The sequence below is a fragment of the Bufo bufo genome, chromosome 2, assembly GCF_905171765.1.
Source record: "Bufo bufo chromosome 2, aBufBuf1.1, whole genome shotgun sequence".
Taxonomy (NCBI): Eukaryota; Metazoa; Chordata; class Amphibia; order Anura; family Bufonidae; genus Bufo; species Bufo bufo.
Window position 1 is genome coordinate 188,560,999 of NC_053390.1, and position 18,731 is coordinate 188,579,729.

General features: G+C 42.2%; 1 protein-coding gene across 2 annotated transcripts in view; it reads right to left on the reverse strand.

Moving 5' to 3' along the window:
* MARCHF3 (membrane associated ring-CH-type finger 3) overlaps nt 1-18,731 on the reverse strand; it is a 228,850-nt gene that overhangs the window by 76,325 nt on the left and 133,794 nt on the right. Inside the window, exons 1-2 of one of the 2 annotated variants that reach the window (XM_040420210.1) lie at nt 14,373-14,501; nt 14,020-14,254 (exon numbers count right to left, since the gene is read on the reverse strand). In XM_040420210.1, coding sequence (XP_040276144.1) covers nt 14,020-14,198 — 179 coding nt within the window. In that variant the 5' untranslated portion in view covers nt 14,199-14,254; nt 14,373-14,501. Of the gene's footprint in view, nt 1-14,019; nt 14,255-14,372; nt 14,502-18,731 lie in introns of those variants that run through there. The other variant, XM_040420209.1, reaches the window with a different exon arrangement.

Here is an 18,731-nt window from a genome sequence, read left to right on the forward strand (position 1 = left end):
TTTCAATGGGTCCTGGAAAAAATCGGACAGCACAATGTGTGCTGTCCGTTTCCGTTGTTCCGTTCCGCATGTCCGTTTAAATATAAAACATGTCCTATTCTTTTCCGCAAAATTCGGATCCTGGTACAATACAAAGTCAATGGATCCGCAAAAAAACGGAAGACATTCGGATGTCATTACGTATGTCATCCGTTTTATACGGATTCCGTTCCTGGAAATTACATTAAAATTTTTATTTTTTTTCAAAGAAATCCAAACAACTTTATTTGCTTATTGAAATTTATACATGTTTCCGTTTTTTGCGGATCCGCAAAAAACGGATGACATACGGAAACATTTTCAGGAACAACGGATCCGCAAAAAACGGACCGAAAATCGGGATATAGAAAAATACTGACGCGTGAATGTAGCTTAAAGGTGCCCCCACAACACCCAATGAACAAGCAAACACTCTTCATTGAATGAAAGCATTGTTGATGCAGTCAACTAAAGGCCCCTTTACACTGCTCGCACTGCTGAACTGAGCAGATGATTGTCAGGAAGAAAGCATTCCTTCCTGGCAATCGTCTGTTCATCAGTGAAGGAGACTGCTGCATTTATACACAGTGATCTCCTCCACAGTATGGGGTGGAGCGATCGTTAATGACATTTTCTTCTTCTCAGAAGCAGATTCTTTATGGGGATTACTAATCCCAGTAATGATCGTTCGTTCCCATATAGAGGAGATGATTGCTGCATTGCTAAAGAGCAGGCACTTATTGGGAATGAACAGTTAATTTCTGATAATTACCTGCAAAGTCGGCCTGTGTTAAAGAGGACCTAAAATGCAATGTCATCTGAAAGCACCATGTTACAGAGCAGGAGAAGCTGAGCAGATCAATTTTATTGTTTTCTTTTAGGAAAAGATTCATAAAATTTGTGTTTTATACATTTATATCTTTGCTTTTTTCAGTTCCTATGAAAAACTATTGGTACAGGCAGGAGGAGGGTTATCGGTGGTTGATAGCACTGTATGTATAAGTGTGCATAAGAGTCAGCTATCAATCACTGGTAACTCCTCTTCCCTCTACCAATAGTTCTTCACAGGAAGTGGAAAAATCAAAGATATAAGGCTACTTTCACACTCGCGTTTTGTGCGGATCCGTCATGGACGGATCGGTTCAGATAATACAACCGTCTGCATCCGTTCAGAACGGATCCGTTTGTATTATCTTTAACATAGCCAAGACGGATCCGTCTTGAACACCATTGAAAGTCAATGGAGGACGGATCAGTTTTCTATTGTGCCAGATTGTGTCAGTTAAAACGTATCCGTCCCCTTTGACTTACATTGTGTGACAGGACGGATCCGTTTGGCTCAGTTTCGTCACACGGACACCAAAACGCTGCAAGCATTGTTTTGGTGTCCGTCTCCAAAGCGGAATGGAGACTGAACTGATGCAAACTGATGCATTCTGAGTGGATCCTTTTCCATTCAGAATGCATTAGAATGCAAACTGATCCCTTTTGGACCGCCAACTGCAGAGCCCTGAATGGATCTCCCAAACTGAAAGCCAAAACGCGAGTGTGAAAGTAGACTAAATGTATAGATCTACTGAATGTTTTCCCACAAAACTATGCAGATTGCATTGCATTTTTTGGTGAAAGGTTCCCTTTAAGAGGTACTAAGTAAATTCTGGAAAACAAAGGGGTAGCACTCAATTCGAATTAACTTGCCTGGTATAGCTAATATAATATAATATCATATAATATATCATTCATTGTATCTTCTATACAGAACCTTCCACGTGTTATCAAGTATATTAAAACATGCTCTCTCTTTCGATAGCAGGAAATAAAAGAAATAAGGTTTCATCTTCGTACAGCCAAATATGCCACTTTTCGTTTTTGCAGCTTGATTTATTTACCCCAGAAAGCCTTTTTTTCCCATGTGGTTTTGGATAGCTTTATATATTTATTTTTACCCAGCCACAATTAATCACCCTTGTTAAATCAATGGCATTAAGATGGCTGTTCCACTTGAGACTGTGTATTGATATTAGGGGCGAATATTTCACAATGCTAAATGGAATGAATATAATTATAAAACCTATGGTGAACGTGCTTTCGTGTGATAGCAAGGAGGTAAGTTGGGCAGGTAAGCTGGTCTGATACAAGTCATTTCAGATATTCTGTAGTTCTATAATGCAGGAATATAGTAAGGCAGTGCGGTAGTGTTCGTTTATTGTATATATCAGCCTATCTCACACATATATGCACAGTAAACTACTGCCAGTCCCCCTTCTGAACCCACACCAGACAGGGGTCCTGAGCTGTAACCCGCCGTTTATGACATCCACGTATCATCTTATCTTGAAATAATAATTCCAAAATACAGAGTTATTTTTGGAATAGCTCACTAGAAGGGAACCTGTCCCAATGAAAATGCAGTCCAATCTGCCAACAGCATGTTGTAGCTGGCCATACTCATTAAATGAACGTCGTCCGAACCTGACCATTCAGCAGGACCGGTCAACCGCCAGATGTGTATGGCAGCCTCCCAATTCTCCATTGACGGCACAAGTTGGGGGAAGTACGTTGGATTTGAGCTCCTTTTTGTTTTCAAGGTTTTCTGGCAACAGCTTCTTCCCCCTTTGCCTGCTTGCTCAACCATGTGTATGAGGGGATCGGGAGTGATAGGTGTTGGGCAAAAAAGCATTCTTCCAAGAGCTAAATTATGTGTATGGCTGGGCTTAGACTTTTTCTTGGCTTAGGGGTCCAGTGGGCAGTTGTTTTCAGAGATTATTAGATATCTCTGTATGCACAATCACATAAGGAAGGCTGCCAATCACTGGCTGAGACCACACACTGGCGACCTAACACTAGAATATGCAAGGATTTAGATTAATTAAGTACACATTATACTGAATCTTTCCCCAGAAAACTATATGTGAATCTGGTCATCTCCTCCTGCTTTATAACATGCTGCCTGCAGATAAGACAGTGGCCTTGAATTCTGGCTTCTGGCTACTTGTGAATTTTTTTTTTTTACTTTTTGTATTTTTTACACCACTCACTCCAGTTTTGAAATATGAGTGGAAAAGATGGTGTGGTTAGCTATGTTAATGGGTTTCACTCCATTGAGACTCACAATAAAAAAAAAATCTCACTCCAGGAGAAGGGTGGAGTAGGAAAACTGGAGAAGCTTTTCTAGACAAAAGTGTTAGGTTTAACAATAAGACAAATTTATCAAACAACATGTGACATTTGATAAATGTGGTATAAAGTACAATAACACAGACTCGAGAAAAACTGACTTCAAATATTCCCCTCATGATAAATTCAGAAACGCATCTGGTCGGGACTTGAGTGGAAGAGCCTGCAGCCAGTCTGAGGGCAGCAGATATGGCTGCACTGGTGGAGCCACGGAGGGGTAAGTACTAAGGAAACCATCTTTCATCCACAGGTGAGAAGGATTTTCTAAAAAAAAAAGCCTGGAGAATTCCTTTAATCAAATTTCACACTTGGTCAGGCCCTGAGTGAAAGAGCCCGCAACCAGTTTTAAGCAGAGGTGAATAGAAAGACTCAGGAACACATCTGATCGGAACCCGAGCAAAAGTACCTGCAGTCTGAGAGCAGCAGAAATGGCGGCATCTGTGGTGCAACAGAGTTGTAAGTGATAATTATTGGGTAAATGATCTTTAGTTCAAAGGTGTGGGGAAAAAAAGCTGGAGAACCCCTTTAACCAAATTTCTAAGTAAAGTAGTTATTATAACCACAGTAAAATTATTAGTCCACCATTAGTCCTATTTAGTTATATCCAGGATGTGTACTGTGGAGCACATTTATTAAGATTGGCGTTTTAGATGCCGGTCTTAATAAGCCCTATAACTGGCGGTGGATCCCCCCGGAGTTATGTAGAGGCACCGGACTCCTCCGCCACTTCCTAGCTGTCTTACATTTAGACCTTTTTCTACGCCTACACCAGGCGTTGAAAATGATGAAGAGACAATGAAATAAATGTGGATAGGCACTCGTATATGGAGATACGTAGGACGCAATTTATTATTAAAACTTATTAAAACTTAATACATGCACAATATAAATCCACAATATAATTAGTACAATGAATAGAAATTGTGTGGGCTGGGGTTGGTATCCCAATTTAATTCCCACTTGTATTCACAGGACTGAGAGGTCCTGGGAATCTAGATAATATAACACAGGTGGGATAAATGAGGTAATCAATTACCGCTCCGATCAATATGTAATTTGACAATGTATATTCACATATTCATAAAAACATATAGCACCTATGGTGATATAATTGGTCCTAAATAGTATTGCCGCTCAGTACATTCTATTTCTATAGTTGCATATAAAGAATTTCCTCTATATTTGATGGTAAATTGTAACCAGTCTCTTTGAATGTCCACAAGAAACTGTTGCGGATATGACCAGTTATTTTGTATCGATAGAAGACTATTATATTTGCATCCAGGTTAAGTCACTATGACGAAAGTCCTTAGTCTGTGATTTGTAATATAAATCGTTCTTTCACATTCCTTTTGTTTGGCACGTGACAGTTTTTACCCACTATGTGGGCTTACCTTTGCCTGTAGCTTTGCGGGGACTTGTAAGTAAATCTGTGCTCCACGTTGTATGCCGGCGTCCCGGCTTGTGAAGTCTTTCGCGTCCCACGTGTCTCACCGCTGAATTCAAAGTCCAGTTTAGTGTGAGAGCGCGTACCTTTCAGGCGCAGATAAATGACGTCTTCAAATCTTTAGTAAGATAGAGAAGCTTCTTGTTTCTTCAAAGTGCACTTGAGTTCATAGAAAGAAGGGGGTATTCATCCAAAGTCTTACGCCAGACGCGTTTCGGGGAGACGCTATACATTAAGATACCATGAAATTAGAAATATTATTTGCAAACATAAAAAAAAAAAAATGCATCTTTGGTGAAAAAAACGCACCTTGATAGAAAAAGCCGCATTGAAATCGCAAGCAGCTCAAAATATCACAAAAAGACAGATCCAGACCAGTTTTTGGGATACAATTCTAACCCAGATTGAGAATAGTCCATAGGATGCAATCCTAATCCAGAACCGTTTTTTGAGAAAGACCAAAAACCAGTATAAAAACACAAGGATTTAGAAAATTGGGGTATGCCACTGAGGAAGGGGACAGCGTCTCCCCGAAACGCGTCTGGCGTAAGACTTTGGATGAATACCCCCTTCTTTCTATGAACTCAAGTGCACTTTGAAGAAACAAGAAGCTTCTCTATCTTACTAAAGATTTGAAGACGTCATTTACCTGCGCCTGAAAGGTACGCGCTCTCACACTAAATTGGACTTTGAATTCAGCGGTGAGACACGTGGGACGCGAACGACTTCACAAGCCGGGACGCCGGCATACAACGTGGAGCACAGATTTACTTACAAGTCCCCGCAAAGCTACAGGCAAAGGTAAGCCCACATGGTGGGTAAAAACTGTGACGTGCCAAACAAAAGGAATGTGAAAGAACGATTTATATTACAAATCACGGACTAAGGACTTTCGTCATAGTGACTTAACCTGGATGCAAATATAATAGTCTTCTATCGATACAAAATAACTGGTCAAATCCGCAACAGTTTCTTGTGGACATTCAAAGAGACTGGTTACAATTTACCATCAAATATAGAGGAAATTCTTTATATGCAACTATAGAAATAGAATGTACTGAGCGGCAATACTATTTAGGACCAATTATATCACCATAGGTGCTATATGTTTTTATGAATATGTGAATATACATAGTCAAATTACATATTGATCGGAGCGGTAATTGATTACCTCATTTATCTAACCTGTGTTATATTATCTAGATTCCCAGGACCTCTCAGTCCTGTGAATACAAGTGGGAATTAAATTGGGATACCAACCCCAGCCCACACAATTTCTATTCATTATACTAATTATATTGTGGATTTATATTGTGCATGTATTAAGTTTTAATAAGTTTTAATAATAAATTGCGTCCTACGTATCTCCATATACGAGTGCCTATCCACATTTATTTCATTATCTATCTGCTTTTGAGGGGTGTACTCAAATAGTGGTTGGTGCACCTACCCTGGGGGAATATAGGTGAGCGGGTCTCTTAACCTTGATGAAGGGACAAGCCTGCCAGAGCGCCCCCTTCACCGCCCACGTCATACCCACCCGATCTGAACAGGGAAGAAGTCCCATATTCTGCCGCAACATGGCGTGCGACAGAATCTGCGCCAGATTTACACCACAAAAGTGGGGGAAATGACCCCCAGGGTGTTGGCCCAGCACATGCTGCATTTTGAAGTGTCCATGAGGGACATACATTGAGAGAATTTCCCAACATATACCAGAAATGAATGACACTTCTACTGATAGACACTGACATAGGCGCCCATTCTAAAACATGCCTCTGTATGGAATAGCAAAGCAGACGGTGCTAGTCCACAGCAATGAAACAGATATGGTGGAGAGCAAAAGAATTCTTGTTTTGGCCTTTGTTGGGTGAATACCAGCCTATGTATACACCTAATGAACACAGCAAAATGATTTGAGAAAGCACTCTAACCCTGCTGATAACTGACTGTCAGGGGTCAAATCATATGGCGGGGGTCACATGACTGGCGCCATGTTTAGTCCTCTTCGGTTACCATGCATTTCACAGTACTCATCCATGGTCTATACTATTGTAATGGGCATACGGTTGCCATCTGCACTGATAAGAAAGGTATGTAAGTCAGATTGCAAATAACTGTATAGTAGTCAATTGTATGATGACTTTAAGAAAATAAAATGGAATAACCCTTTAAAAACAAACCAATGTAAAATACAGTATGTCTTACATGAAGGAGTTTCATGGAAACTGTACACGGCTATATCTATATACAGTAGATTAACGGTGATGTGCCGATCCGCAGCGTACTGGGCTTTATCACATTTGCAGGCATTAGTTTGTTCTATATGACAACCAGTAAAATGATGCTGAAAATGATACAAGCTGGCACCACTCTCACAGCGCCAGTGTGCCACTCTTCTCCTGACACCTAGCTGTAAATGTTGTACCTTTACAGATTTTTATAGGCTGCGCCATGTTTTAAAAGACGCAGCAGATTTACGTTTCCACATATTAGTGTAAATGGTGCCCATAAATATTTCAGCCAACCTTTACATTAAGTTTATTGGACCTTTAATGGGGATTTCGCGCTTATTTATCTTCAACCATATCATCGAGATTTTCCACAAGGCACACATTGCACATACAGGCTTATCACGCCATAAAAATCCTACTTAAAGGGAATGTGTAACCTACAATTTTTCTCCTCCAGTTACAACCAGATAGCGACACATCCTTTTTTTCTAATCTGATTGTAGATTTTTTTATTCTATTTTCTGAACATGATTATGGGGGTGGCCATCTTGTCTGAGCGGTTATTAACAGCATTTAGAGCTATGCTTTACAGCAGCCACCATGGGCCATAGACACAATAGACTGGATGGGACTTTTATGGGATTTCTATGGGAGAGTTTTATAGGCATGATCTGTGACTTGTGCAGGGGTCATTGTACAAGGAAGGGGTAGACAATGACCTTTTGTGAATGGTGTGTTATCTAGTTACAGAGGTGATATCTGTCATTGCAATCCTGCCTGGGATGACAATAAGATGACTGCTGAAAAGTGATCTGTACAGAGTACAGACCAAGAAGAGGCACCTATTATTAGGCTTAGTGGTTAGTGCGAACACTGTATGATTTTAGTATTTTTTTATATATATATATTGATTGTGATATGGAAAATTAAAAATATCACTGCGTTATAAATACTTGATTTAAACAGTATGTAATTTTCTTCTGACACATTCCCTTTAAGAGTGGAATGCTCTATAAAGGGGTTACCTACCCTGGCTAATGTTAGGAGGGTCCCCTCTAAGCAGATAACTGACTGTAGGGACCCCAATCAATCATCTGTAATCTATGGAGGAACCTGGCAGCAAACCTTCAGTTCCGCTATAGTGGCAGACCAGGAAAAATGATGCATTACACAGTTCCCCTTGAAATCAATGCTATACATGGCTGGTCTGCTCTGGCTAATAAATGAGGGTCCTGAGGGCTTTCTCCATTTACTCAGGATGAGTTTTCTAGACGAAACAACCCTTTTAACGTTGTCTTCTGTACATAAATACATAAGGCAGTAATAAAGAACATCCTATCACCTGCCATTATAAGGAACAATTCATTAGTAGTTGAATGTAAGAGAAATGTCCTGAGATGAGGGCCTCGGATGCGAGCAGCGCACCCTTATTCACTCTGAATTCTTTGGCTTGCATGGTATCCATTTCCATTAATGGCATTTTTCCACTTTTGTCGTCGCGGTTGGTTGAAGGCATGTCATTTAGAAATGAGGCCAACTGAGCTACTTTTCTAGAATCAAAAAAAGAAGTATCTTCTTATTGAATTGCCGCACACATTGGTGTCGGCAAAGCCTATAATGTTATCTGACATCTGTGCAAAAAGAACTTAAAAGACCTCAGTTTCTTGGAGAATAAAAATCTGCAATGAACATGAATGTTGAAATAAGATTTGAAGAGATCTCAGAAGTTCTGTAAAAATAAGAGATTCTAATCCAATATCACTTTAAAAAGCCGCAATGGCATACTGATCAAATTACCGTATAACATAAGTATGCGGCAAATATGTTTGTACTCGGCCCAGTAAAGTCAGATTCGTCCGACTTGTTGTGGATTTTATTTTATTCTAGTTATTACAGAGCAGCTAAAGTAAATCTCCCATATGTTTCCACAAGTATAACTATATCCCACCGGATAGTTTTTTAAAGGGGTTTCGCAGTGGCGTCATTTTAAAGGGGTTGTCTCACTTCAGCAAATAGCATTTATTATATAGAGGAAGTTAATACAAGCCACTTTCCAATGTATTGTTATCATCCATATTGTTTCCTTTGCTGGTTGGATTTATTCTTCCATCACATTATACACTGCTCGTTTCCATGGTTACGACCACCCTGTAATCCATCAGAGGTGGTCGTACTTGCACACTATAGGAAAAAGCACTAGCCTATGTGAGCTCCCACAGGGTTGGCCATGAAACAGACCAGCACTTTTTTCCTATATTGTGGAAACATGACCACCACTGATGGATTTCAGGGTGGTCGCAACCATGGAAACAAGTGTATAATGTGATGGAAAAATGTATCTAGCCCGCAAAGGAAGCAATATGGACAATCACAATACATTAGAAAGTGTCTTGTATTAACTCCCTCTACATAATAAATGCTATTTCATGAACTGAGACAACCCCTTTAATCCTCAGGATAGGTCCTTAAAGAGGACCTTTTATGCATTGCTTTTTTTGTTTAATTAAGTACCTTAACATGCGGGGTACCCTTCTCTGATGCTGCCATCATTGTTGTTTTTTCAAAAACAAGAATGAACCTGGATCACACCTCCTCATGCTATGCTTTGATCTAATAACTGCTTCTCAGCATAATTAACATCGCCTCTCAGCGTCATAATTAGTATACAGGCCTCTATGGTGCATGCTTATATGAGGCATTAATATACATTTGGATCAAAAAGCATGAGCCCACTCACCCGACAAGGTTGCCTCCTTGAGGGGGAACCTACTCTAAATTTGCCATGGCACTGCGTGGTGACCACCGGCGCCACAGCACCGCACCGCACCAGCAGACGGCGGGACTCAGCAGCCAAACAGCACCCCTAACCCCACACAGTCAGTATTTGGTCAGTATTTTTGCATCAGTATTTGCAAGCCAAAAGCAGGAGTGGGTCCAAAACACAGGAGAGGCACAAATATTTCTATGATATCTTTTGTCTGTAGGTTCCACTCCTGGTTTTGGCTTATAAATACTGACCAAATACTGATGCAAAATACTGACCAAATACTGACTGTGAAAGAGGCCTTATGTTTGACACTGATCTTTCCTTCACCCCTATATTCAATCTCTCACCCGCTTATGTTGCTTGCACCTCAAAAATATCTCTAGAATCTGCCCCTTTCTTATTATTGAAACAACAAAAACTCTCATTGTTGCCCTGATCCATTCCTGTCTTGATTACTGTAACTCATTTCTAATTGACCTCCCCCTCACCAATCTATCCTTAATGCAGCAGCCAGGATCACCTATTTGTCTAACCGCTATTCCGATGCCTTCGCACCGTGCCAGTCATTGCACTGGTTGACCATACAGTAGAGCAGGCATGGCCAACCTGCGGCTCTCCAGCTGTTGTAAAACGACAACTCCCACCATGCCCTGCTGTAGGGCTGATATCTATAGACTGTCCGGGCATGATGGGAGTTGTAGTTTTGCAACAGCTGGAGAGCCTCAGGTTGGCCATCCCTGCAGTAGAGGATTCAATTTAAACTTCTCACTCTCACCCTCAAAGCTCTCCACAGTGCTGCATCTACATCTCCTCCCTCATCTCCATCTACCATCCTACCTGTACCATAATCCGAACCTCTCAGTCCCGTTTCCAGGACTTCTCCCAAGACATTTCTCTGGAATGCCGAACCCCAAACAATTAGGTTAAAGGGCTTCTGTCACCCCACTAAACTCTTTTTTTTTTTTGGGGGGTACTTATAATCCCTATACTGCGATTTATCCATACATAATGTAATTAATCATTTTGGTTCTGTAGATAAGGCAAAAAACATACTTTTATAATATGTAAATTACCTGTCTACCAGCAAGTAGGGCGTCTACTTGCTGGCAGCAGCGTTCTCCTCTCTCCCCTTTGAAAAAACACATACACATTCAACGGTGTAAAGAATCACCAAACTTTCCACCGTGGCTCTGGACAGATGATAAATTTGCAGTATCCTGGACATCTTTGTATATGTAACCCCTGCAGAGAAAAACAGTGGGTCTAGTAGATGCTGCCAGCAGCAGCAGGCATTAGTGCTGAGTCTTCTGAAGTGAAATAGTCTGCAAATCCCAAGAGAAAATATTAGGGGGACCAGGGGGAAAGGCTAAGATAAGGAACGAGGAGGAACTGCAGCCATCTTAGAGACAGCAGCATGGGCAGGAGATAGAGAGAGACTGAGAGACCTCCACAGACAGAAGTGTGCCCTGCCTCTGTGCAGACATTACAGCACAGTCCAGACAGCTCCTGTATGAGAAGTGAAAGCTCAGCTGCTGCATTAACCCTACAGCCAAGCCTGCATCCCAGGAGGATCTTGCCCCCGACTCCACTGCCATCCAAGCTCCTGAATGCAGCAGCTCCTAGCTGGTTCCCAGACAGGACAATGATAAGTGCACCAACATTAGCGCGCCAATGTTTTCTGCAACCGGGCCCCAACGTTCGGACTGGGTTAATTGCTAGATAGTAGAGTATTGTAAGCTAAGTACTAGGAGTAGATAGCTGGGAAGTGTATACTTTTTTTTATCTTCCGAAGGAGAGGGAGTGTGACCACCATCACTGTTTACTGTTATAGAGAGCTGCCCCCTTCACCTTAGATAGAATTGCAATCTGTGCTTTGTTTCTTTTATTGCATTATCTTTTTGTTCTTCACTATTGTTCACCCTTTCCCCAAAAAATCGGTTGATCAGTTAACTCCTTTCTGGGGTGAGTGTGTACTGAGCTACGCAGGGGTTTCCCAAGTCGGACCCTGGCAGAAGTGGAAGACCCTCCCGCTATCCTTTAGAGCTCGATGTAAGATTCGGGTGGACGCACTGCATCATAGTGACGTGAGAACCAACGAGGGCTGCCCAAAGGGGTGTTACATATATCTTTACATCACCTATTGGTTGTCCTAATTTGCACTAAAAAATTTTGCCAAATTTAGCAAATCTTAAGTCACGCACATTTCCTGCATTACCATGTCCCTACCCCCCAGGCCAAACCACCTACAGACCAATCACAAACGGTGTCCGTGTCATGCAGGAAGGAGAGAGACCACGCTATGTGAGCGCTTCTTTCTACTCTTTCTAGAGATCGGTGGGGGCCTCAGCACTCAGACCACCAACAATCAAAACCTTTCATGTGTCGCTATGACATATCAAAAGTTTTGTGAAAGCGCAGTGACCCTATGAAATCTTGGATCCCTGTAAAGATGGGGGAAATAAACAGGAAATGTAGTGATATCAGAGGAACATAGTACCTTGTGTCAAATCTGATAATTTGTAAACTGACTACTATTGGCAACTAGGTCTTTTTCTGAGATAGTCTTAAAAGGGGTTGTCCCACGAAAAATATTCTAGTTTTTAAACCAGTACCTGGATCTGAATACATTGTAATTGCATGTAATTAAAAAATTTGTATAGCTACTGTATGATTCAATAAAATGTATCTTCTGCTGTTTTTATTCTTTTCTTATTTCTTTGACCTGCTCCCTGAGATGGCCGCACATGCTCAGTTTCATCCTTCAATTGCCTCTTGAGCTGTGACCGGGAGAGAATGGACACGCCCCCTTAGCTGTAGCAGAAAAGACACTCCCCTTGAGCTGCCAGCTTAATATAAATCTAGCAGAGCATTTGGAACAATGAACGGGGAGATCTCTGGATCCATGTGAGGTACAGGGCTGGTTCTAGCTTTGTTAGAAAGAGATTGTCATGTACTATATGATGTCTGATTTTCATTTTTTATATTAATCATGGGAAAACCCCTTTAAGTGTGATTCTGCGGCTAAATTTACACCACATTCAGTTAAAGTGTTTAATTCCGTTGGCAAACACTACAGACAGTCTCTCTTTAGCCAGAAATTGCTGATAACATAAAACAACAAACTGCATTCAAGTTTACTCTAAACTGAGATGAAATAGCTTTGTCCCTTGAAAGGGAATATCCGATCAATCCGACAAAGGCAATATAAAGCTCCTTCCCAGCAGAAAACACTAGGAGGCTGCCTCCCCAGAAGAGGGCAATATGAGACTGCCTCCCCAAAAGAAGGCAATATGAGACTGCCTCCCCAAAAGAAGGCAATATGAGGCTGCCTTCCCAGTAGATGGCAATATAAGGTTGCCTCCCCAAAAGAGGGCAATATGAGGTTGCCTCTCCAGGAGAGGTAAATATGAGGCTGCCTCCCCAGAAGAAGGCAATATGAGGGTGCCTCCCTAGGAGTGGGCAATATGAGATTGCCTCCCCAAAAGAAGGCAATATAAAGCTATTTTTCCAGGAGAGGTAAATATGAGGCCGCCTCCCCAGTTGAGGGCTATATGCTGTTGCCTCCCCAGAAGAAGGCAATATGAGGTTGCCTCCACAGAAGAGGCCAATAAAGACAATATAAGGCTGCCTCCCCAGAAGAAGACAATATGAGGCTGCCTCACCAGAAGAAGGCAATATGAAGCCGCCTCACCAGAAGAAGGCAATATGAGGTTGCCACCACAGAAAAGGACAATATGAGGCTGCCTGCACTGAAGAGGACAATATGAGACCGCCTCCCCAGAGGAGGACAATATGAGGCTGTCTCCCCAGAAGAGGACAATAAAGACAATATAAGGCTGCCTCCCCAGAAGAAGGCAATATGATGTTGCCTCCACAGAAGAGGACAATATGAGGCTGCAGAAGGCAATATGAGGCTGCCTTCCCAGAAGATGACAATATGGGGCTGCCTTCCCAGAAGACGACAATATGGGGCTGCATGCTCTGCACATAAAGTTAATAAAACCAGACAGAGAAACATCTGACATCAAACATCCATCACAGCATTTACAATATCACTTTGCTTGCACTTTACTGAAACTTGTAGGGATTTAAAATCATTGCTCGCTATATCAAGATATAGACGTAAAATTTAATGAAAAAATTCTCACATTTTGCACAGCAGTTTCCTCATTTTCACAATTCATTACACAAGCAATTGCACTGGAAATATTTCTCCCATACATATTTCTGAGCCACATACCGGTTTAAGTGCAGTTAGGATCCCCACCGTTCTCTGCACTGTGTTAGGTCCTTTGCTGCAGCCACCAGCACAGTCCTGGGCTTTGTTAACCCCTGTCATACACTAAATAATGAAGATGATAAAGCGACATATTTACCTCTGTGTGGTCAGAGTCCGCACTACTGTGGACAGAAGCTGACCGTCCTTTGCTGAAACTTGCATGACATACTGTGGCTGTCCATTCACGAGACAATCTTCCACTGTCTTTCCAGAGGGTGCTGAGCTGGTGCAGTCTGGTAAGACCTCAGGTAGGTGACTGCAGCGACTTGTTGTCATAGTGACAGACAGCAATTAGAGTGCTAATAGCTTCCGTATACGTACTGCATTTCCATCTGTACAAAAAAGAAAGAGAAAATGTCACATTTGTTAACAGTTTGGCACGTGGAGCGCATTTTATTAATCCGTTTTCTCCGGTAGATAAACAGTAATATTAAGGCCTAGTTTACACACCAACATGTGTCGCCTGAGAGAGCCGGCTGGCAAAAGACGACAAAACACGCAGCACACGATACACATGGGCAATAAAACATGACCATTGTCTCGGGAGTAGTCAGAAGGATGTCGAGGCGTCACACACAGGAATCACCGCACAGATGTTCAGCGGACGAGAAAAATAAAAGTGACGGTTAAAAAAAAAAAAAAAAAGAGCTGGTAGAAAACAGCATATGACAGGAAAACAGACTTAACCCTTATTAGGCAGGAAACGACATGGCACAAGCAGGCCGGCTTCTGTCAGCTCCAGCTACGATAATGAACGCTCTGATCAGACGGCGAGCGCTGGCTTTCTGGATAATCCGAAGCATTTCCTAGTGCAACCTGGGCCTCATTTCAATTCATGTCACACACAGGTGACTGGAAACTCTACTTACGGCTGTAAAAAAAAAATCAGTTTTGCACGCGCCAGGGGCTGTGAGACTGCCTGGCCATCAAATGAACTAAATGAGTGTAAAAAGGCTTAATGAATCTGCCTTACTTAATGTCAATTTGTGTTCTCTTTACATCAATTACCACTGTCTGTCACAACCAGTGGGGCACAGAGGCAGGCGCAGACTAGAATTTTACATACAATTCATATTACTGCTAGGGCCAGTTCACAGTAAGTTTTTGGCGCTTATTTTGGAGTGTTTCCACCTCCAAATCAGCTAAAAAAAACAGCCTCCCATTCATTTCAATGGTAAGCAGCACTTGCCTTATCTTGGGCGGAATCCGCACTGAATCTCCCATTTAAATAAATCTATGTAAGTCCATGCGTTTTTTTGTGCGTTTTCCACGTGTTTTTTTGGGCAGATCGATGCCAAAAGCCTAGAGCTGAAAATGCAGCTTTGTATCTGGTTAAAAGAAAAAAAGTTTCAAAAAGACGCCCAAAAAAACACGTTGTGGATGCCGTGCTGATTTTTTCAGCGTCTTTTCAAAATCAGTCAAGTGAATATCTCCTTAGGGTTCATGAGTGCGCAATATGGCTGATGACACATGTGTGATGCAGAACAGTTTTGTGCGCCATACTGCAGGCTGTAGAGCGCTGTAGTTAAGATTCATGGACCGGAGGGGATCAGAGGTTGTAAGGACGCCTTCACATGTGGCAGATTTTGTTGCAGAAAATTTCTGTGCCTGAAAATGAGTTCCATTCATCTAAAAGTAGTTGTTTTGGCGGGAAGCACATGGATGGATGAGTTCAAAGGAATGGAACTGATTTTCAGTCGCAGAAATTTTCTGCAACAAAATCGGTAGCGTCTGAAGGAACACCTAAAGGAGAACTTGGTCAAATATATGGCACCCAATGAGGCATGCCGTGATTAAAAAAAGCTCTCTGTGACAAACACCAGTTGTTTATAAAAGTAGTATGAATGGCCTCATTGTAACGCAGTCACACCATATTCAGGATCCAGGTGAAAGAAACGATGATAAAGGTTGTACATGGATGCCTGATCAAAAGAGGAAATTGGCTGAGGGCCTCTGCCATTTTTAATGGGGTTTCCAGGAATATTTGAAATGAATGATATGCAGTCTAAAATGGTACAATAATATATACAGTCTCCTGCACGATCATGCTATGTCAGGTCCTGAGCCACACCCTGTGTTTGCCTGACAAAGTAATGGTGTGTGGTCCACTGGGCAACTTAGCACAAGATTTTAGGAGCCAATCAAGGGCCACTGTAGTTATGTCACTAGGGACAGTGTAACAGGCAGTGAGTGTGGACCTTCTGTACCGACTAACCGGTTTGATTTTGGGCTATTCCTAAGGGCATTACCCTGGCAACCCCCTGGTTTTTACCCTTGGTCTTCACTGCAGGTGAGCCACCAGGCTGCTGCTTCTTGGAATAGTCCTGGTGTAGTTGGCAGCTGACCCATAGGGGTCAGAGACACCAGTGTGAAGCAGCATGGGAGCAGCCAATACTCATAATCAGTAAACAGGCAGAGTTTGTGTGATTCTGTGAAACTAGTCTGAGGTCAGGATAGGCAGTGGAGTATCAGAGTTGGTTAGCAGGCAGCGGTTCATTACATGGTCAGACAATCTGAATAACACACCTTTACTGGCTAAACTAGCAAGCTAGGAACCTAAGCCTCCCCTAAGAAAGGAATACACACAAGTGACCTGTGATAGGATAGGGAAGACTAAGGACATGCATGCTGGTAATTTCAGAGCCAGGGAGCGTGTGCGCCCTAAAGCAGAGGACCTACAGGAGAGCGCAGGTCGCAGCCTGCAACAGAGGAGGTCACAAAGGACTCTGGTGGGTGGGCCTGCTGCAGGTGGGCAGAAGAGGACACATTGGTCCAGACCGCAGACACAGCAGCATGGCGAGCAGGGTAAGTGATGCACCGCCCGCGCCCACCCAGAGTAGACAGCAGGTGACTGTGACAGCTGGTAAATGGCCTTACACTCTAGTGTGGGGTGGGCCCTGGACAGTGGAGAAGGAAAAATGGGTCATCATTGTACAGGTGAGTATATAGGAAAGTTTATTCGTTTTTTTTGTGCCTTAGGCTGCTTTATGTACATTTTATATATTTTATATATTTAGGAAAAACTCCTTTAAGGCAAAATATATGGACAATTGCAAAATAAGTAAATAAGTATAAGAAGCAGACGCTTTATAAATATGGTACACAGCCATATAGCTTTTTCAGTGCTTTGTGGTCCGTTTTAAACGGATCAGTTTTTCCGTTTTTTGTTTCAGTAGTGTTTCGATTTCCATTCCGTTTTGCTGTTCCGTTTTTCAGTTTGGTTTTCGTTTTTTGCGGATCGCAAACGGAAACGGAAGCATGGCATATACAGTATACAGTAATTACATCGAAAAATTGGGCTGGGCATAACATTTTCAACAGATGGTCCCGAAAAAAAACGGAACGGATATGGAAGACATATGGATGCATTCTGTATCCGTTCCGGTTTTTTTACAGCCCCATTGACTTGAATGGTGCCACGGAACATGATTTGCGGGCAATAATAGGACATGTTCTATCTTTGAACGGAACGGGAAAATGGAAATACGGAAACGGAATGCATACGGAGTACATTCCATTTTTTTTGCGGACACATTGAAATGAATGGTTCCGCATATGGATTGTAGACGGAACGCAAAAAACGGAACGTAAACAGCCTTAGGCCTCTTGCACCCAAGCGTGACGGATTAGGTCCGGATGCGTTCAGAGTGCGTTCAGTGAAACACGCACCATTTTGCAAACAAGTTCAGTTTTGTCTGTGTTCAGTTGTTCAGTTTTTTCCGGGGCGGGTTCAGCACGATTTTATGCGCCTTTAACGTGCGTTATAAAAAACTGAAGGTTTTTCACATCAGTGAAAAGCGCATTGCATCCGCACTTGCTTCCGGATGCAATGCATTTTTCACGCAGCCCCATTCACTTCTATGGGGCCAGGGCTGCGTGAAAAACGCAGATTATAGAGCATGCTGCAATTTTCATGCAACGCAGAACTGATGTGTGAAAAACAACGCTCATGTACACAGACCCATTGAAATGAATGGGTCAGGATTCAGTGTGGGTGCTATGCGTTCACGTCACGCATTGCACCCGCGCTAAAAACTCGCTCATGTGAAAGAGGCCTTAGGGTCCATTCACATGGCCGCAATTTTTTTCCGAATCCGTTACAGATTTTGTGGACCCATTCATTTTCAATGGGGCCGGAACAGATGCTATGTGCTGTCCGCATCCGCACTTCCGTATCCGCCATTCCGTTCCCGGACAAAAAAACAGAACATGTCCTATTGTCCGCAACTGCGGACAAGAAAAGGCATTTTCTATTACAGTGCCGGCGATGTGCGGTCCGCGAAATGCGGAACCCACATTGCCGGAGTCCGTGTTTTGTGGATCCGCAAAACACCTACGGACGTGTGAATGGACCCTGATTCTTTTCAATGTAATTACAATGAGAAAACTGGCGTCATTGCATTGATAAAGATGCTCCATAATTCTGAAATCCACATATGTCTATACATAGTTCTACAATCTGTAGTGTAGGTCGAGGTGCTGGAAGGGAGTCTGTCTGGGGTTAAACGAGATCTCTGTGGGAGTCTGCTACTCTATTCTAGCTGGATTTGATATATGTCATCAAGACACCGGAGAACACATCTTTTCATGTGCTGTACATGTTGCAGTGGACTTATAAGTATATCTGTCACATAAGGGACAGCATAAAACAATGGTCAGATAATGAACTTATGGTAATTATTAGTTTACACATTGTGCAGCTGAAATCATCTGCGTGAGAAGCATATACAAAAGATAATATATAAAATAATCATAAAATCTAAAATCAGTATGTCAGATGTGCAAAGAAGCACTCAATATTAATCATAA